The sequence below is a fragment of the Rhipicephalus sanguineus genome, chromosome 6 (genome assembly GCF_013339695.2).
Source record: "Rhipicephalus sanguineus isolate Rsan-2018 chromosome 6, BIME_Rsan_1.4, whole genome shotgun sequence".
In the NCBI taxonomy this organism is placed as follows: domain Eukaryota; kingdom Metazoa; phylum Arthropoda; class Arachnida; order Ixodida; family Ixodidae; genus Rhipicephalus; species Rhipicephalus sanguineus.
The window spans coordinates 121,016,913-121,035,571 of record NC_051181.1 but is presented as its reverse complement, the minus strand read 5'-3'; the positions used below and the strand labels follow the sequence as shown (position 1 = coordinate 121,035,571).

General features: G+C 48.8%; 1 protein-coding gene across 1 annotated transcript in view; it reads left to right on the top strand.

The window, feature by feature from the left end:
- The first annotated feature begins 2,186 nt into the window (after window positions 1-2,186).
- Window positions 2,187-18,659, top strand: part of LOC119396286 (ceramide kinase) — an 88,886-nt gene continuing 72,413 nt past the window's right edge. Inside the window, exon 1 of the mRNA XM_037663435.2 lies at window positions 2,187-2,447. Coding sequence (XP_037519363.1) covers window positions 2,327-2,447 — 121 coding nt within the window. The 5' untranslated portion in view covers window positions 2,187-2,326. The remainder of the gene's footprint in view (window positions 2,448-18,659) is intronic.

Below are 18,659 nucleotides of genomic sequence, written 5' to 3'. Positions count from 1 at the left end.
GAAAAGGCTGATTCTACGGCGTAAATCTCTTTGAACCTTTTAGAAACCTCGTAGTTCAAGAAAGAACCTTTGCGTAGCTGAAGGAAGTATATCTGTAACATTTAAATCTAATCTAAGCAGGCGGAATAATATATATAAGGTCATTTTACGCAAACTAGAGAATCTTCTACATCGAACTAGCAAACCCTCTATCCTATCCTTGTCTCCACAAAAGAAACAATTGGGGGGGAGATGTCAGGCTTCCTATGTATGAATGTAAAATTTGGCAACGTACTCTTGTGATTTCGATTTTTATTGTTCTCGTGTTTCACGTCTGGTGCCGTTCAAGTGATGTTCAAGTGCTGAAGTTCCGAGGTGAGAAAAAAAGAGTTCTAGGAAAGTCGTACCAGTGCATACTAGCGGTAGTTGTGTGTACTTAAAACCAGTATTTTTCATCACCAAGCATCTATTAATTAACTTTACTTAGCCAACTTCCTACTAGTTATCGCTTGACTCGGTAACATATCAATTTTAAGATTTAAGTTGTAGGCCGCCTCAAATAACCTCGGAGCATTGTGTAGCTAAGAAGGTCGACACCCCCCCCCCTTACCCCCACCTACCTCTCACCCCCGAAAATTTTCAAATCTGCATGTATAATAGACACATGCACACATACAAGGACGTACAAACATCAGGGGCGGCGCCAGTGGGGGGTTGGGGGGGCTGGAGTCCCCCCAAAATTTCCGCCTGCCCCCCCTTTGTCCCCCCAAGAGCAAGCATAGTCAAAATACAATGCATATGTTTCCAGCCTCCCTGAAGGAACGTGGGTGCCTCACCAGTAAAAAAATCCTGGTGCCGCCCCTGACAAACATGCATAAAGGCGGATTGAACATGTGCGTCTCATGAGCATGGTCAGCGTCTGATGAGGCACTTAAGCTTCAGCAAACGCCAGCAAACGCCAACAAACGCCAGACAGCAAACCTTGCCTTGAAAAACGAATGCCTGCGAAACACGTCATATATGAAATCGACGCTTGCTGCAAGTTCCTCTACGATGGTCAAATAAGGTATGTGTCACATAGCATACTCCTGAGAAGGTTCTGAGGAAACATCTAAGAAAGCGAAAACACACACACGAGCAGACATACCCCCACGCACGAAAAACATAGAAAACGCAAAATAACTGGGTCGTAGAAGGACGACGGCCGACCGGGGCCTACTGCTTTGAGGGAATGGAGCCGAGAGCAGGTAATAGTGAAAAGGTGAAAACACGGAGAAAAGAAACGGACGCCTAAAAACTGTCGGCGACAAACGCCAAGCATGCAACGTTCCATTCTGTCCTTTCTGTCCTGAAAGATGCAAAGAAAACGCACTGGTTAGCCAGCCAGCTCCATGCGAAACAAGTGGCTATCATAGTCGCTTCCTGTCCCATCGACGAATTTGTGGAGCAAGCCGACGCGCCACCTGGGGACGATGACAAAAAACACCGCATCGCTACGGTCGCTGCAGTCTTCGCTGTTATTGCGCGATTTGCCGCCACAAGAATTAGGAGAAGTGCGTTCAAGAAAGCTTGATGAGTTTCATCCGCAATACGTAAGCCGCAAGCGTAAAAACACTGCTCACTTCATCAATGCGGCATCCCTTGCGCGCTTGATAACTGCAACACACAAAACTGCCAACTTGTTTCCTCGCTTCCAGATGGCGCCACATCCGGCAAACCTCGTTATTTTGACCCATGGCTCATGCAGATCTTCATAACTCGTGTAGTTGAAGAGCTACGATAACAGCCATGGCTGTCGGCAGTGCTACAGAGAACTATAAAAAAAAAACAGAAGATTCTTGTATTTCACTGTACCGCTGCCGACAGTCGTTGCTGTTACGACAGTTTTTCAGTCAGACCGCCGCATACCCTTCTACCTCACTGTATCCAGCGCCTCCTCCTGTAGCAGTGCCTCACTGGAGAAACAACGCCAAAGCGAAAAAAAAAAAAAAAAGAACGTCGGTGGAGATGTTGTTTGCCTGTATTGGGAGCAGATGGCGCCACCACACCAATAACGTTGCTTTTCTCAGAGAGGACGCGCGCCATTACGCTGAATCGAAGAAGAGGGTCTCATATACCTCTTGCATTCACTGCCAAGTTTCGTCATTCGTCCAGGGGCTTTTTTTTTCTTTCGCCGCAGCGCGATGGCGAGGGAAGGGGAGGGGCGGGGAACCGAAACAAGCGAGCAAGAAAACAGTTTCCCCCTAAAACGATCACGCGTAGCAAAATCCGAGGGACGGGTTTCCGCCGCTCGGCCGTGCCGTCAGCCGGTGCTGCTTGCATTCGCGTCGAGCCGCCAAACAGTGCCATGGCGAAGGCTCCCGTCGGGGACCCGCTCCTGGTTTCCACCTTCGCGCTGAGCAGCACCAAGAAAAGGCTTATGCTCTACGAGAACGGCATCAGCGTCGCCGATGTGAGCCGCCATAGCAGTGAGTACGGCGCAAGGAATCGCTGTTTTGTTTTCCCTCGAACAGAAAAAAAGAGAAGAAAAAGGTCGATCGGATGCGACGGTTGTTTATCTTAGCAGGCGTGCGCCTGCCATTCATTTCATCGGCTGATTAAACGCTGGTTGATACCGTGGGTGGCACCGGAACTGAAAAAGAACGTGGGCACGAACCGAACCGAAAGTGGGAGTAAAAGCGCGCATACATGAGAGTTGGTCTGAGTTGGTTGGTGGAACGTGTTCATTCATTGCAACGGCTTCACGCGCTCCAGGCGCGGGTTTTAGCGCGGCGTTTCCTTTGACAACGAGATGGACATTTGAAGCATTTAACACCGTGCGAGCTGTTTCTTCGAGTGAAGAGGAGGAAGCCGAACAGAGGCGCTAAATGCGGAAACGTCGCGTCGTATGCGATGGGGGGGATGCGGCTTCCGAGCATTGTTGGGAAGCCAGTGTTGAGTTTTGGAGAAACGCGTCCGTACATGATCGTCGTTCGTTTCGGCGTCTCGCGAAGACGACGGTCAGATGCAGGTGTGACTTGAGGGACGACCTTTGTTTTGGAAGGTTAAAAAGAGCGACGGCGTTTGACTGTGTTGACGTCGAGGCGCATATGTGAGGGGACGCGTTTTAGAAGCGGTTTCGATCGTGTCGACGGCACTTGAATGTTCGCTCTCGTACTGTGTGGTAATTGCGCACAGTCTGTGCGCGTATACTGCGAAATAAAACGTTCCGTTTGATGTTTGCCACGTATTCTAGTGTGAATTGGCATCTTGTAGGGACAGTTAAAAATAGCTACGAATTGTTGTGACGCGCATTTGACGTTGCGTATCGTCGGTTATGAAATGCGCTGTTGTCGTGTGACCAGTGCAACACCTGTGAATGTTGTCGTTTTTTCTTTCTTTAGTTCGCCTGTGGGCGTTTTGACAGGTGAGAGAAAGAAAGTAAAAAGATAGAATTCGCTTAGTTCTTATGTCATCCTCCAGCTGTTAGCTGCTGCCATCTAGTACACCATAGCTGCTGCCTTTATGTCAACCGCGGACGCTTTGCCTCCATAACAGCTAGCCGTCTCCTGAATTTTTTTAAAACTTCTTTTACCTGAACTAGAACACCACTCTTTACTTTCCGCAGCTGGTCAGGATCTTTCGTCAGTCACGGAGACTTGTGTCGGGCTGCCATATGCTCGGTTACAATATGCACGTACATTGACACTCAGAACATTTTATTGACATGTATTTTTTATTATTGATCGAAATTTATATGACTTATTTAATTGAAGAAATGTATGTGCTACCCATTTGTTCACATAGCGGTGCGGATACGTGTGGTCATGTTCTTGGTTTTTGCTATAGTTGAAGGTGTTAGGAATGAGCACGAACGATTTGATTTGGCTACGGTGTATAAGAAAACTTAAAACGCTTACCCAATAAATGACAGCGTGGAGCTCTCAACACGTAAGCTTACCGACTCCGCAGCCTGATTCGCGCTTTCGGTTGGTCGTATTAGACGCTTTTTCGCATTATGCGGATTTCTTCGTAACCATTGCGCAAGCGCGTGTTATGAGCTTTGTAAGTAACTGTTGAAAACTTGGGTCGCGTGTTTTGAACTTGCGTTCAGGGAAAATTCGCGTCAATATATTGTGTCGAACATTTTTTTGTGCCTCTCTTTAACGTGCTGATAGTGACTGCAGTGCCACTTCGTATTTCTGTGACGTCACGCGCTACAGTTCGTCTATGAAAAATAATAACGCTTCATAGATGGGTGCTAATTAGGCTCTCGCGCAGGCCACTCTCATTAGGCACGTCCACCGGTACCTCGCCGTGTTACACGTTTGGCTCATTGGCCACAGCACGGATGCTGGCGGTATTGATGCTTTTTACTCCGAATAACGTATAGACCGGACCGAATGAACCTGAGATTCCGTTAAAGGCCTGCGCAGGGTGCTGGGTTCCTGACTCCTTGATCAAACATCTCGAAAATGTCTTTCCTTCTGGCGAACCCAGTGCAAGTTCGTCGTGTGTTGTCTAATCCTTGCTGTTATTTCTGCGCTACAACTAAGACAGGGGCGTAGCCAGAAATTTTTTGCGGGGGTGGGGGGTGGGGTTCAACCATACTTTATGTATGTTCGTCCGTGCGTTTGTATGTGCGCGTGTATATATATACGCAAGCAAAATTGAAAAATTTCGGGGGGGGGGGGTTGCACCCCCAATCCCCCCCCACTTCGTAACGCCTTTATGACGATGTAGGTATTCTGCAAATAAATAAATAAATAAATAAATAAATAAATAAATAAATAGGGTTAGTTTTTTATTCGCCGTAGTTTATTAACTGTAGTGCCGCTTAGCATTGACGAAGAGGAGAGGGGAAGTAGGTCAGATCGTTTCTCTTTATCACCCCCCCCCCCCGCCCCCCACCTCTTTCTCAAGATGAGGGCACCGCCATCGACCCTCAGCGTTCCGGCGTAAACAAGTGCGCTCTACGCGACGTCTAGCGGCGACACGCGGTCGTCGCGGAGCGGGCTGGCCGTTACGGTAAACAAATTAAACGTGCGAAGCCCTCTGTTCTTCGAGAGAGGAGAGAGTTGAGAAACACCGACCGCGACTCCCCAAAGCCTAATGAAAAAAGAAAAAAAAAGGGGGGGGGGGGACCACGCCATTCCCGCGCCCATTATTTTGACTCGTCTCTCCCGACCTTACGTTACGCAATCGCTCGCCTGCGTGTGTAGTGTACTGCCATTGTTTTCCTGCCGCACTGCGACGGTTGCTGCCGCATATGTCTTCGACCCACGTACGTGTAGTTGTAGCACGTGGACTACAGCCGGAATATGTAAAAAAGTAAAGATGGATGAATGAAGTGAAGAAAGAAATAGTGAGAATGAAAAAAAAGAAGAAGAAAAAGCTTGCGCGCCTGATGACGTCCGCCCCGCCGTGATGGGAAAGGAAATTCGCGACTGTATCGTCACAGGCACGTGATGATATCGTCACAGCTCCGTAGCGATTGTGAAAGAAAAACGAAGCGAATAAGTAAGGGAAAAGGAAAGAAAGAACGAAAGAAAGAAAGAAAGAAAGAAAGAAACAGGCATGGGACGTGCCTTGTGTTATGTATAGTTTGTGCGTGACAGCGCGCGGCTACTTCATGCGCATGCGCGCTCTTCAGACGGGTACCGCGCCTAGACGTACTGGGGACATCGCATATGGATGGATCGCCCCCCTCGATCAGGGTCGAGGCCGTTCCGGGGACCAATTTCATTTTCCCACGTGCGGCGCGAAGGAAATGAAAGCAGGAGCTGCTGTCGCGGCTTATTACTTCGTTATACCGTCACCCGCCGTACACACGCAGTCTTTCTTGATTCTTCACTCGATTGCTTTTCTATAGGTCGCATTAGATATACACTTCTCTCGTGAAGCAGGAATAAAGAAAGGAAGCTGTACTGCTTCTAATGAATATTTGTCGCGCGCCGTTCCGTCGTTGTATTAAATGTATTTGATCGCGTAACACTCTAATATTCGGCGCGCCACGAATTTCTTTCTTTCTTTCTTTCTTTCTTTCTTTCTTTCTTTCCTTTTCCCTTACTTATTCGCTTCGTTTTTCTTTCACAATCGCTACGGAGCTGTGACGATATCATCACGTGCCTGTGACGATACAGTCGCGTTCTTTCTTTCTTTCTTTCTTTCTTTCTTTCTTTCTTTCTTTCTTTCTTTCTTTCTTTCTTTCTTTCTTTCTTTCTTTCTTTCTTTCTTTCTTTCTTCTTTCTTTCTTTCTTTCTTTCTTTCTTTCTTTCTTTCTTTCTTTCTTTCTTTCTTTCTTTCTTTCTTTCTTTCTTTCTTTACCCGCCACGGTGTTTGGTTATGGTGCTCGACTGTTTACCGAAGGTCGCGGGTTTCAATCCCGGCCGCGGCGGCCACATTTCGGTGGAGGCGAAATGCCAGAGGCTTGATGGTTGGAATTTGCGGGCCCTGGTGTCTCTTATAATCATATCGTGGTTTGGGGACGTTAAACCTCAACAATTACTATTGTAACGCGGCGCTGAAAGAAGGAGGAAGAAGAGGGACTGGCACGAGAGATTGCTGACCGGCGGTTTGCGGCCGTCTCTTGCGTTTTTATCCAGCTTCTACTTCGCATTGTAAATAAACCCATCACATCCGTAACAGCTTTGGTGGAGGTGCTGGGTAATCCGACGCCCTGGACAACCCACTCGCAGAAGACTGTCGAAGAAGCAGACGTCTAGCCGGTCTACCCCCGGAAATCACCGACATGACCGACGCCGAAGCAGGCATGCCGACGGGCAACGCCGCTGCATCAACCAGTGCCACGGCCTTGGAACAAGCTGGCCGCAGACCAAGACAACCTAACTGCTGGGCGCCTGAACCACGCACATTCTCAGGTAAAACAGATGAAGACGTGGATGATTGGCTGAAACACTACGAAAGAGTGAGCCGTTATCACGAGTGGAGTACGCCGGCGAAACTCGTCAACGTAGCATTTTTCCTCGCTGGCACCGCTCTGCTTTGGTACGAGAATCACGAACACGTGCTCACCACTTGGGAAATCTTTGTCCAGGAATTGAAGACCTGCTTTGGGGACACGAGCTCGAAGAAAAAGAAAGCTGAGCAAACGTTCTCGCGTAGAGCTCAGTTGCCCGGCGAAACGTGCACGACATACATCGAAGAGGTATTGAAGCTTTGCGGGATTGTAAACGCGAACATGCCTGACGAAGACAAAGTTGGACATTTGTTAAAAGGCATCGCCGAAGACGTGTACAATTTCCTGATCACGAAGGAAAATCTGAGCACTCCTGCCGAATTTAGGCAGCAGTGTCACGCATTCGAGGCTCTCAAGACCCGAAGAATTATACCTAAATTCGGGCGCTTGGACAACGTTCCTAGCGTTGCAAGTATGGACGTCGCCTCGTGCGAAGACATTCCCTTGATCATCCGTCGGGTAGTTCGAGAGGAGCTCGGACGGCTCCAAGCGGCGGATGCCCACTACCAATGCTCGTTCGACGATTGCCCCGAACCATCATCATACTGGATGCGAGAGCGTCGCGTCGACTGCAGACCGCGCAGCGAAGAGGCGTATTTCAGCACGAGCCTCCAGTCTCTACCTGCAGATCCCAGTCGCCGCCGTCCATCACCATCCCGGCGGGTTGCTGCGGAATACCCCTCAGCACCCACAAGGCGTATTCCTGAAGATTACTACCAGGCGTCACGACGTGCTTCTGCCGAGCATTACCCAACTTCGCGTACCTCTGCTCCTGCTAATGTAAGCCGGGAACTACCTGTTTGCTACGCATGCGGCCTCCGAGGGCATATTTCGCGCTTCTGCCGCCGCCAGCCGCGAGCACCACGCTTTTCGACGTACCCTGCTCGTGTGCACGAAACCTCGACCTCTACACCTGTCATCCACCCTCTACGACAGCAGTGGCCTAGCAGATTCCGCAACGAGTCCCCCGCCTCCGAGCGAAGCGCCTCCGACACGATCACGCCGTTCGCCGTCCCCGCGTCGTCGGTCGCCTTCCCCGCCTCAGCTGGGAAACTAGCTGGTGCGACCGATGGAGGTGCGGTCGCGGGACGGTCAGCTTCGCCAATTCCTCCTGCTGTTGTGATGCTAAAGAACAAAGTGAGTGTGCGTATAGACGATGTAAATACTATCGCCCTTGTAGACACTGGTGCTGCTATTTCGGTAATGAGCCTTCGTTTCAAAGATTGTTTTTTAGGCCATAAAGTTATGTTCGCGTGGGACCGCCAAGAAACTTTTCGTGGAGTTGGAGGTGAAGTGTTGCGCCCTGTCGATATTTGTTCCGTTCTTCTTTCTATTGGAGGACAAAGTTTCAGAGCCGAATTCACTGTGTTAGCTCACGCAACTCATGACGTCATTTTAGGTATAGACCTCCTTCGTGAATGCGGTGCAACGCTTGACTGTGGAACTGGAGAAATGCTTCTACAAAGCACGTTGCCAACTGCCGCCATTGATGACTTTGCAACTCACCCAACTGACGTGCTTTCAATTTCCAAAGATGTGTCGATCCCTGGTCGGACAGCAGTGTTTGTTCCCGTATGCTCTTCTCGCGCCCGGTTAGGACCCTGCACCGGACTTGTAGAGCCTGATCGCACCAACGCTATTAAGAAGAATGTATTGGTTCCGCGGTGTGTTATTCGAGCCATCGACGGACATGCTTTTTTGTGGACGGTCAACGCCTCCCCAGAGCCTGTTGCTCTCCCAGCCGGACTTAAACTGGGAACATTTGAAGAGCAGACCGCAATTGACATCAGAATGGTTGCAGAGTCCTCAGGCATCAGTCGGACAACGCCCAACTACTCGGCCGAATTGCGACGCATGATTAACAAGTCGCTGTCTTCTTCCGAGCAGCATGTTCTCGAAGAAGTCCTCGCACGCTATGTGGCAGTCTTTGATTTTGCTCAAGACGAGCGTTGTCTCACGTTGCCGAAATCCCGTATGCACCGCCGAATCAACACAGGAGATGCTACGCCGATACGCCAGAAACCCTATCGCGTATCCCCTTCTGAAAGGAAAGTGATCGCCGAACAGGTCAACGACATGCTGCAGAAGGGCGTTATTCAGGAGTCATGCAGCCCCTGGGCAGCTCCTGTTATACTCGTGAAAAAGAAAGACAACTCGTGGAGGTTTTGTGTTGACTACCGCCGCCTTAACGCCGTCACAAAGAAAGATGTGTACCCTCTACCACGCATCGACGATGCTGTTGATTGCCTGCACTCCGCCGCATACTTTTCATCGGTCGACCTAAGGTCTGGGTACTGGCAGATACCAATGCATCCGTCTGACAGAGAGAAGACTGCTTTCATTACGCCCGATGGGTTATTTGAGTTTAACGTTATGCCGTTCGGCTTATGTAACGCCCCAGCAACCTTCGAGAGATTTATGGATTCCATCCTTCGCGGTCTCAAATGGGAGACTTGTATGTGTTATCTGGATGGTGTGATTATATTTGGACGGACATTCCACGAGCACAATCAGCGGCTCAGAGTTGTTCTGGATTGCGTCAAACAAGCTGGGCTCATTTTAAACGCAAAGAAGTGCCATTTTGGTGAGCGCCAAGCCCTAGTTCTCGGATATCTCGTCGACAAGGACGGCATACGACCAGATCCCCACAAGATTACTGCAGTCCGCAACTTTAAGCAGCCGACAACGGTGAAGGATCTTCGTAGCTTCCTGGGCCTGTGTTCTTATTTTCGCAGGTTTATTAAGGACTTCGCCCAGCTTGCTCATCCACTGACGAACTTGCTCCGGAAGGATACCCCATACCAGTGGACCGTTCAATGTGAGACTGCCTTCGAGCAGCTGAAGTTTTTGCTCACTTCCGGGCCACTTTTACGTCATTTCGACCCGCAGGCACTCACGGAACTGCACACAGATGCTAGTGGCGTCGGCGTTGGCGCTGTGCTCGTTCAGTTTCATGACGGACGTCAACACGTCGTTGCGTACGCAAGTCGTACTTTGACGAAGGCTGAGAGAAATTATACAGTAACGGAACTTGAATGCCTCGCGGTTGTTTTCGCCGTCCAAAAATTCAGACCTTATTTGTACGGCCGACATTTCAAGATCGTCACAGATCACCATTCCCTGTGTTGGCTTGTCGGACTACGCGACCCAGCTGGTCGATTAGCTCGTTGGGCATTGCGGCTTCAAGAATACAACTTTTCTGTTGCTTACAAGAGTGGTCGCTGCCACGCAGACGCCGACTGCTTATCTCGTCTTCCATCTCAGAATGTGGACACTGATGACGACGATTTCGACAACTACCTCGTTGCGATTTCCTTCAACTTCCCTAGTTTGGACGCCTTCGGTCACGAGCAACAGCGCGACCCTTCAGTGAGACAAATTATCGATGCGACCCGCAGCTCTGAACGCGCAACGCCATTTGTAGTTCATGATGGCCTTCTATATCGCAAGAATTACTCCAGCGATGGCGCCCCACTGCTACTCGTCGTCCCCGAATGTCTACGCCTTGCGGTCTTCCGCGCAATGCATGACGACATTACGTCTGGGCACCTTGGATTTGCCCGGACGCTTCACCGTATCCGACAACGTTTCTACTGGCCTCGATTGTGGAAGACGACCAAGCACTACGTCGCGAGTTGTGATGTCTGCCAGCGCCACAAACAGCCTACTACTCATCCGGCAGGCACACTGCAACCTGTTAAACCACCGACTTCACCTTTTGAGAAAGTCGGCATAGACTTACTCGGCCCCTTCCCTAAGTCTGCCACCGGCCGCCGCTGGATTATCGTGTGCGTAGATTACCTAACGCGGTATACTGAAACGATGGCAGTTGCTTCAGCCACCTCATCAGATGTGTCGTGGTTTCTGCTGCACTCGATTATCCTCCGTCACGGAGCCCCTCGTGTGGTGATCAGTGATCGCGGCCGGCAGTTCACCGCTGATGTTGTTGAAGAGTTGCTACGGCTCTGTGGGTGTCAATATCGGCATTCCTCACCGTATCATCCACAGACCAACGGCCTAACAGAGCGCACCAATCGTACCATCATCAATATGCTTTCAATGTATGTATCAGCGGACCATAAGAACTGGGATGCTGTATTACCTTTCGTTACATACGCCTTCAATACGGCAAAACACGAGGTCACAGGATATACGCCTTTTTTCCTTCTCTATGCTCGTCATCCTCAAACCTTTCTCGACACCATACTTCCTTTCTCGACAAACGAGAATGCCAGTGTTGCGCAGACTTTGTGTCGCGCCGAAGAGGCGCGTCGACTTGCGCGACTTAGAACTCTCTCCTCCCATGCCCGTGCTAAAGACCGTTACGACGCAAGACACCTGCCAGTCACCTTCGCCAAAGGTGATTTTGTTTGGCTATGGACGCCTGTTCGAAAGAAGGGACTCTGCCAGAAGCTCCTTTCCAAGTACTCCGGTCCCTTTGTCATTACCCAGTGCTTGAGTGACGTCACTTACGTCGTTGCGAAAGTGACAGCTGAGAACCGCCGTTCACGCAACACGCAGGTTGTGCATATTGCACGATTGAAGCCCTACAACAACCGATCACTCTGACTCGCTCGGTGAGCTTCGTCTTGGCCGGAGGGAAATGTAACGCGGCGCTGAAAGAAGGAGGAAGAAGAGGGACTGGCACGAGGGATTGCTGACCGGCGGTTTGCGGCCGTCTCTTGCGTTTTTATCCAGCTTCTACTTCGCATTGTAAATAAACCCATCACATCCGTAACACTATGTTGTTATTGTTTGTTACTGCGTTCGTTCTTTCTTTCTTTCTTTCTTTCTTTCTTTCTTTCTTTCTTTCTTTCTTTCTTTCTTTCTTTCTTTCTTTCTTTCTTTCTTTCTTTCTTTCTTTCTTTCTTTCTTTCTTTCTTTCTTTCTTTCTTTCTCTTCGAGCATCAAGGAAACGATCGACGTTCGTGCTTATAAAACTTTCACTTTGTTTTAGGATTTCCCCTGCAGCCGGCAGCGCTTTTTATTGCGCGCCACGTGGAATTCAGCGTCGGCAAAATCAACGAACAATGCGATAACTTCCAGCTGTCGCACACGCCTCGCAATGTGCTGAGGCTTGCATATATATGTTGGTGGCATACGAGCACGATATTGAAGCAGCGCACTGAGACCATCGACGAAGAGAAAGCATTCACGAAAGAGTCCGATTCTGCATACGCGAGGAGAACGTACGCATTTGCTCTTAAGCAAAAAATTTTAGCCCGGGCCGGGTAGGGGACACGTACGCATGCATCCTTAACCCAGACGGTGGGCCGATGGCAAAATGTATAGTTAGGTGAATTCCGCACCACAGCATTGCGGTGTCGTTATTCTTACTCCTCTGCGTGTACTGCATGCGCCTCCGTTGTCCTAATTCAGTACACGCCTTGAACACGAACCAAGCAACGTGAACGAAGTTGGCACATACGCATAATGAGTACTGTATGTATATATGTGTACGTTCGTTCAGTGCACAGCGAGCACATTTGCTCAGGAACTACGTCTGAAAAGTTAAACAGCCCGGAGGACGAGGACGCAAAAAGCATGAACACACAGGACCAGTTCTGGTCCTGTGTCTTGGTGTTTCCTACGCGTCCTCGTCTTTCGTGCTGTTTTAACTTTGCAGGTGTTTAATTTAACCAACTTGCCCGAACCAAAGCACTCCTAAACTTATGAACTAGTTGATGTACCCGAAAACAGAAAAAAAGAGAAAGCAAATATTCAAGTGCCAACAGTGATCTGACTATTGGGCACACCGACGACACCGTATATAGTTGTGGGTACGTCGAATCATAACTTTGACCACGTGAGGCTCTTTAAAGTGCGCCTGAACGTGAGTGCGTGAGAGTTGCTGCGTTTTGCCGGAAGTCGAAATGTGGCGCCGCGATGACGCTTAGCGTCACGCTTAACGCGACTTGCTGTCGTTAAGCGTGACGCTAACGCTTAACGCTAAACGACCTGCTCACACTTAACAGGAGCAAGTCGCTTTAAGCGTGACGATTTGATGGCAGCGAAGCAGTTACCGCGTAAGCGTTAAACACCTGCATAGTTTTTCAACTTAAGCGATGTTAGCTTTATATCTCCGGGAAAAAAAATAATGAAGGAAAAAAAGAAAGAATACTTCATTTACCGTTGTAAATGCGAGAAATGCTCTCATAAGTTAGGTTTCTCATTAGTAAGGCTCCTTAGCAACCCTGCCCCCCTTACTGGAGTCATCAGTATGCAAGTCCACATTAATCGCTTAAACAATGTATCTTTTATTTAAGTGTAACGATCGCGGTTTCGCGCGCGCTTTGCGTTAGGTTTCCCTTGCCTATAAATCATGCATCTGATACTGTACATCCATGCACTTAGCATACAGCGTGTATCAAAATTAGCATACGCTTTCCGGGATAAAAATACATTACGAGCGATTACTTCATTCCGCTTAACTAAGCGCGGTCTCGCCGGTTACGCGTTTTTCCTCGTGTTGATGGTTATAGTATTGTGCCGGTGTATGTGTTCCCTGTCATGCGCGTCTGCCGGGCTGACCTTGCGCACGCCAAGCTTCCCGGTGGGGGGGAGCCTGTCGGACGGCCTTTCTTTCCTGCTTGATAAGAAGTGCTTTCGACAAACATAGCTCTCTCTCTCTCTGCTTGCGTTGTGTCCACATCTACACGGCTCGCGAGCATTCCTCCAGTGCCTCTTCCTTTTTTTCTCCTTCCTGCCACCCTTCACAACAACGTAAGAATGCACTCTAAAGGCCTTTTCACATGACGCAAAACACAACGATTTGCAGGCTGCGAATTCGCTAGCAGCGGTGGAAAAAAAAAAAAAAAAAAAACCCGGCCGATCGCTTTCGCCGCAACCGTCAGCGAGCGAGCGACCCACATGTTGGAAATTTTTCGCTCGGTTCGCGGCGGCGGAGCGATTTTCTGGTCGGGACCCGTCGAAATCATTGCGCCGACGTGTTTGTTTTGGTGATGGCCGCTGTTGCGCACTTTAAATTGAATTTCAATTGGAAAATGTTTTTAAGCGAGAAAACACGCCACTCTTGGCTACCGTTCATGAAAACTTAACAGTATTGTAACGCACAGGTTTTCTACATTGCGTTTGAACAATTAAGCCGTGTCATGCCACGACGAGTGGCAGCCACTGGCAACCTTGCGCGCCGCGCCAATCGCAGAACGAAAATTGCGGACCATTCGCAGCCCATGCGAAACGACACCGGTTGCGAACCGAGCGAATAGAACGAAAGGAACTTTTTTTTTTTTCGCTGCAATGGCAGCATGTGAAACAGCCTTAAGAAAAAAGAAAGAAAAGAGTATGTGTGGCTCTTTCAGTGCGCCCTGACTTTCCACGTGTATGACTCTCTTTAAAGAGTCACGTTAACTCTTTTTGGGTACTCACGGCTCTCCGAAGAGTGTATAATGACCTCCAAATAGAGTTCTCGTGTCTCTTTAAGGAGAGTCATGTGCGTGGCAAGTCAGTAATCACAGAAAAGTCAAACAACTTAATTTTTTTTCCTTAGTGTAGAACGGCGAGCACAGTGTTTTCCGAATGTGAGATTTGAATAGGTTTGGAATGACATACCGTGAGGCACTAAACGGTTATCTTCTTTAGGAGCCTTGAAGAAGGAACCGTTTACACGAGAAGCATACGGGGGAGAGAGCAGAAACATTTATTTATGTCATGGCTTGGAGTGGTTAGGGTAGGTGGTGCCCCTCTTCCAGGGCCCCACTGGCTACAGCGGCTCGCCGGGCCTGGTCAAGGGTCGCCAGTTGCGCGGCTCGCGGAACTGGAAATGAGAAGCATACGGTTATCTTCTTTAGAAGCCTTGAAGAAGGAACCGTTTGCATGAGAAGCATATCTTACATTTCCCAGTGATTATACCGTCGTAAAGCGATTTCGTAGGATTGCGTTGCAAAGCACGGCGATTTCATAGGAATTCATGGCGTTGCATATTATAGAGTATACAGTGGATAACCAACCGCACCCACGACGTACGAGGCATGTCGCAACTCGAATTCTCGGCCTTGTAGGAAGCCGAGCCGTTGCCCCTTTGAGCGGGTAAGATGTTGAGGCGTCTGCTTCATAAGCGTGTACGGGGTAGCGAACTTGTGAGCCTCTGCTGTATGAATGGACTCGAACTTTCAACCATATGAGCGTGTAGGGTGTCGCACACACTAACCGATTTATACGACCGAAGAAACGTAGTACAAACGTATACAGCCCCGCCACGAAGTGTCCGCCGCGGTGTTAGACAGTGGTTACGTTGCTTGGCTGCTGACCTGAAGGTCGCGGGTTCGAGTCGAACCCCGGCGGTCGCATTTCCATGGAGGCGAGTTGCTAGAGGCCCGTGCACCGTGCGATGTCAGCGCGCGTTAAAGAACGCCAGATGGTCGAAATTTCCGGAGCCCTCCACTACGGTGTGCCTCATATTCATATCGCTTTTGATCAAAAGGTCATAATTGCCATATTTGCTCGCGTTCTGCCAGCACTGGCTTATGGTTGCTATCGTTGGCTAAATAATGGCTAAATGTTTGCAAATGTCGCTTGGTGTTGGCTAATTTCACTGGCAAATGTCAGCTATAGTGTTGGCCATCCGCTGTTATGACAGCAATACTCTCTTCATTCAGTCTCAATGTGATGATCGTGCTGTGTACAATTAATATTTTCCATACGAGGAGTGTCAGGTACAGTGAAATGTCGTTGTAACGAAGTGCCATCGGGACCATAAATTAGTTCGTTATATCCGATATTCGTTGTAACGGTAGAGATAAAGATCGCCTCTAACTAACCGGCAATTTGGCTCACGCTTAGATCCTAGATACAAAAACGCTTTATTATAGTCTTCAAACCCACTATAAGGAGACCGCGGCATTCCTTGCCACGGTCTCCTTATGGCATTTCAAACTTCCGTTCATAGGGTGGCCCAATCAGTGAAATGCGCTTTTTATTTATTGCACTATAGATGAGCAAATTTCCTCAACCTTTCCAAACGATTAAAAAGAAAAGTGTGGTTCTAAAATTGTCTTTCAGTATTCATTTTGCCTTTTATGCTACCTTACGAGTTTTGAGCCTCGCGCGAACCAAATGTACCTTCGTTACAGCCGATATCGCGGCGGCCCTGGAGCTTTCGGTTTCTTTATAAATATAATAAATGCCACTGAAATGAAGCCATACCAAAGACCAACCAAAGTTCCCACCAAGTTGACCAGCCGCAGTTCGTATTTATTCGCTATAACCGATAATTCGCTATTTCAGTGTTAGTTTTAACGGGGTTCACCTGTATTGCAACGCAGGTCAGTGCGACGTGCGCGCAGATGGACATCTATGTGACCGCTCCGTTGGCGGCCGTATAAGTACCGCTACGTTGATTGACAGCTTGATTGATTGACAGCTAACCGCAGTGTGCACACAGAAAGCTCACGCCAACCCCCTCTTTTTATTTTCTCGAAGATTCTTTCGTCTGCATAGGCTCGACAGGGACGTCTCGAAAGACGACCGTGAGGTCTATCTACGCCGGTTGGGGTCGCCGCAGTCTTTTCAAGGACGTCGTGAGTGCGTGTGACCAGAGAGAGCGCACTATCTGCTGGCGAGACGCTTGATATGGAAAGCCCGGCCGTGCAGCCCGTTTTAACTCCCCAATTAACCGTCAAGGAGGAAAGGGTGGTCGGCAGCGACGCGGTTGGCTTTGGTGGCGCGTCCCTGGCGGATGCGTGTGCGTTTTTGCCTTGGGCTGTCCCGGCGAATATATGCGTACGCGCGCCGCGCGCTGCACTGTATGCAAACGAGGTCAAGGTGACATTGGCAGCCGTTCGTACTCCCTGCGCGAATGTGTATACATCGCAAATGCGCACACCTGTAGGCTGTAGAACACATTCTCCAGACACGGTAATATTAACGGAGATGCTTATATTTTTCACTTTACTGCAATACACTATTGTATAGATATGAGCATGTATGTGAACTATAGATAATTGGTTGTACGCGTCCCAGCGTGTACAACACTTACTGCCTCAGAGAATGATTAAAATTTCGAAAACTGTTGCGCGGAAAGACGTAGACGGGGAACACAAAAGACACACACGGAGCGCACACTGTCAACAAATTTTATTAGCAGAGCGACGTGACCTTATACACCTGGCAAAACTCAATGCGCATGGCAGCAAGTACATACCAACAACACGGTCCAATCAATATACACGTGTTGTGCCACACAGATACGCGATTTCCTTGTCGGAAAGTGAGATGGACGCTTGGCTGACGCATTTTTCTTTTAAGTCCGAGATCTTGTGAGCCTCGATAATGAGACGCGACATTTCGTTGTTGCTATTTGCGATTATGTTGCACTTGTGAAATTCCGGAATACAGCCACAACTATTGCAATGAATTGCAAGCCATCCCCCCGTTTTGTTTTTTACATTGTTGGCGTGCTCACGAAGCCTGTCGTTTATACAACGGCCCGTTTGTCCTACGTAAGAACGGCTGCATGTTAAAGGAATTTCATAGACGAGGCCTTCATTGCATTTCACATATTCAGTTTTATGATTCTTAGTGCAGGTTTTCTTATCTTTACGATTTGGGTTTGTCATCTTGCACACCTTTGCAAGTTTCTGCGGAGCGGAAAACACTAATTTAACATCTGCTCTTTGGGCGATCTTTTTTATGTTGTGGGAAACCTGGTGGACATACGGAATAACCGCGAACTTCTTCCTTTCTTGTCCATCCTCTCGGGAAGTGGGTAGGTTGCACGTGCTAGACGCCCTGAGATTCCTCAGGAGCTTTTCCGCTACCGACACGATTAAGAGCTTCGGATACCCTGCTTCTAAGAGCCGTGTCATCTGCTGGTTCAAGCATTGGTCCATTTGGTGGGGGCAAGACTTTTCCAAAGCATTTTTCATGCAAAGGTTCGCGACAGCTCTTTTGACTAGTTTCGAGTGGGCCGACCTGAAGGGTAGAACGGGTTTATTGGCCCGGGGCTCATAGCCCCAGCATACGTGGCTTCCTTCAAAGAAGAGCCTGACATCTAGGAAACGAATGCTATTTTGGCTAGGAAGTTCATGGGTGATTAGTAAGGGCTTCAAGCAACTTCTAGCAACAGAAAGAACGTTTTCTGCTTCCTGATTAAAAACTGCCGGGTCACATTCTAAAAGAAACAAAAAATCATCAACGAATCTTTTGTTTCTTTTAGAATGTGACCCGGCAGTTTTTAATCAGGAAGCAGAAAACGTTCTTTCTGTTGCTAGAAGTTGCTTGAAGCCCTTACTAATCACCCATGAACTTCCTAGCCAAAATAGCATTCGTTTCCTAGATGTCAGGCTCTTCTTTGAAGGAAGCCACGTATGCTGGGGCTATGAGCCCCGGGCCAATAAACCCGTTCTACCCTTCAGGTCGGCCCACTCGAAACTAGTCAAAAGAGCTGTCGCGAACCTTTGCATGAAAAATGCTTTGGAAAAGTCTTGCCCCCACCAAATGGACCAATGCTTGAACCAGCAGATGACACGGCTCTTAGAAGCAGGGTATCCGAAGCTCTTAATCGTGTCGGTAGCGGAAAAGCTCCTGAGGAATCTCAGGGCGTCTAGCACGTGCAACCTACCCACTTCCCGAGAGGATGGACAAGAAAGGAAGAAGTTCGCGGTTATTCCGTATGTCCACCAGGTTTCCCACAACATAAAAAAGATCGCCCAAAGAGCAGATGTTAAATTAGTGTTTTCCGCTCCGCAGAAACTTGCAAAGG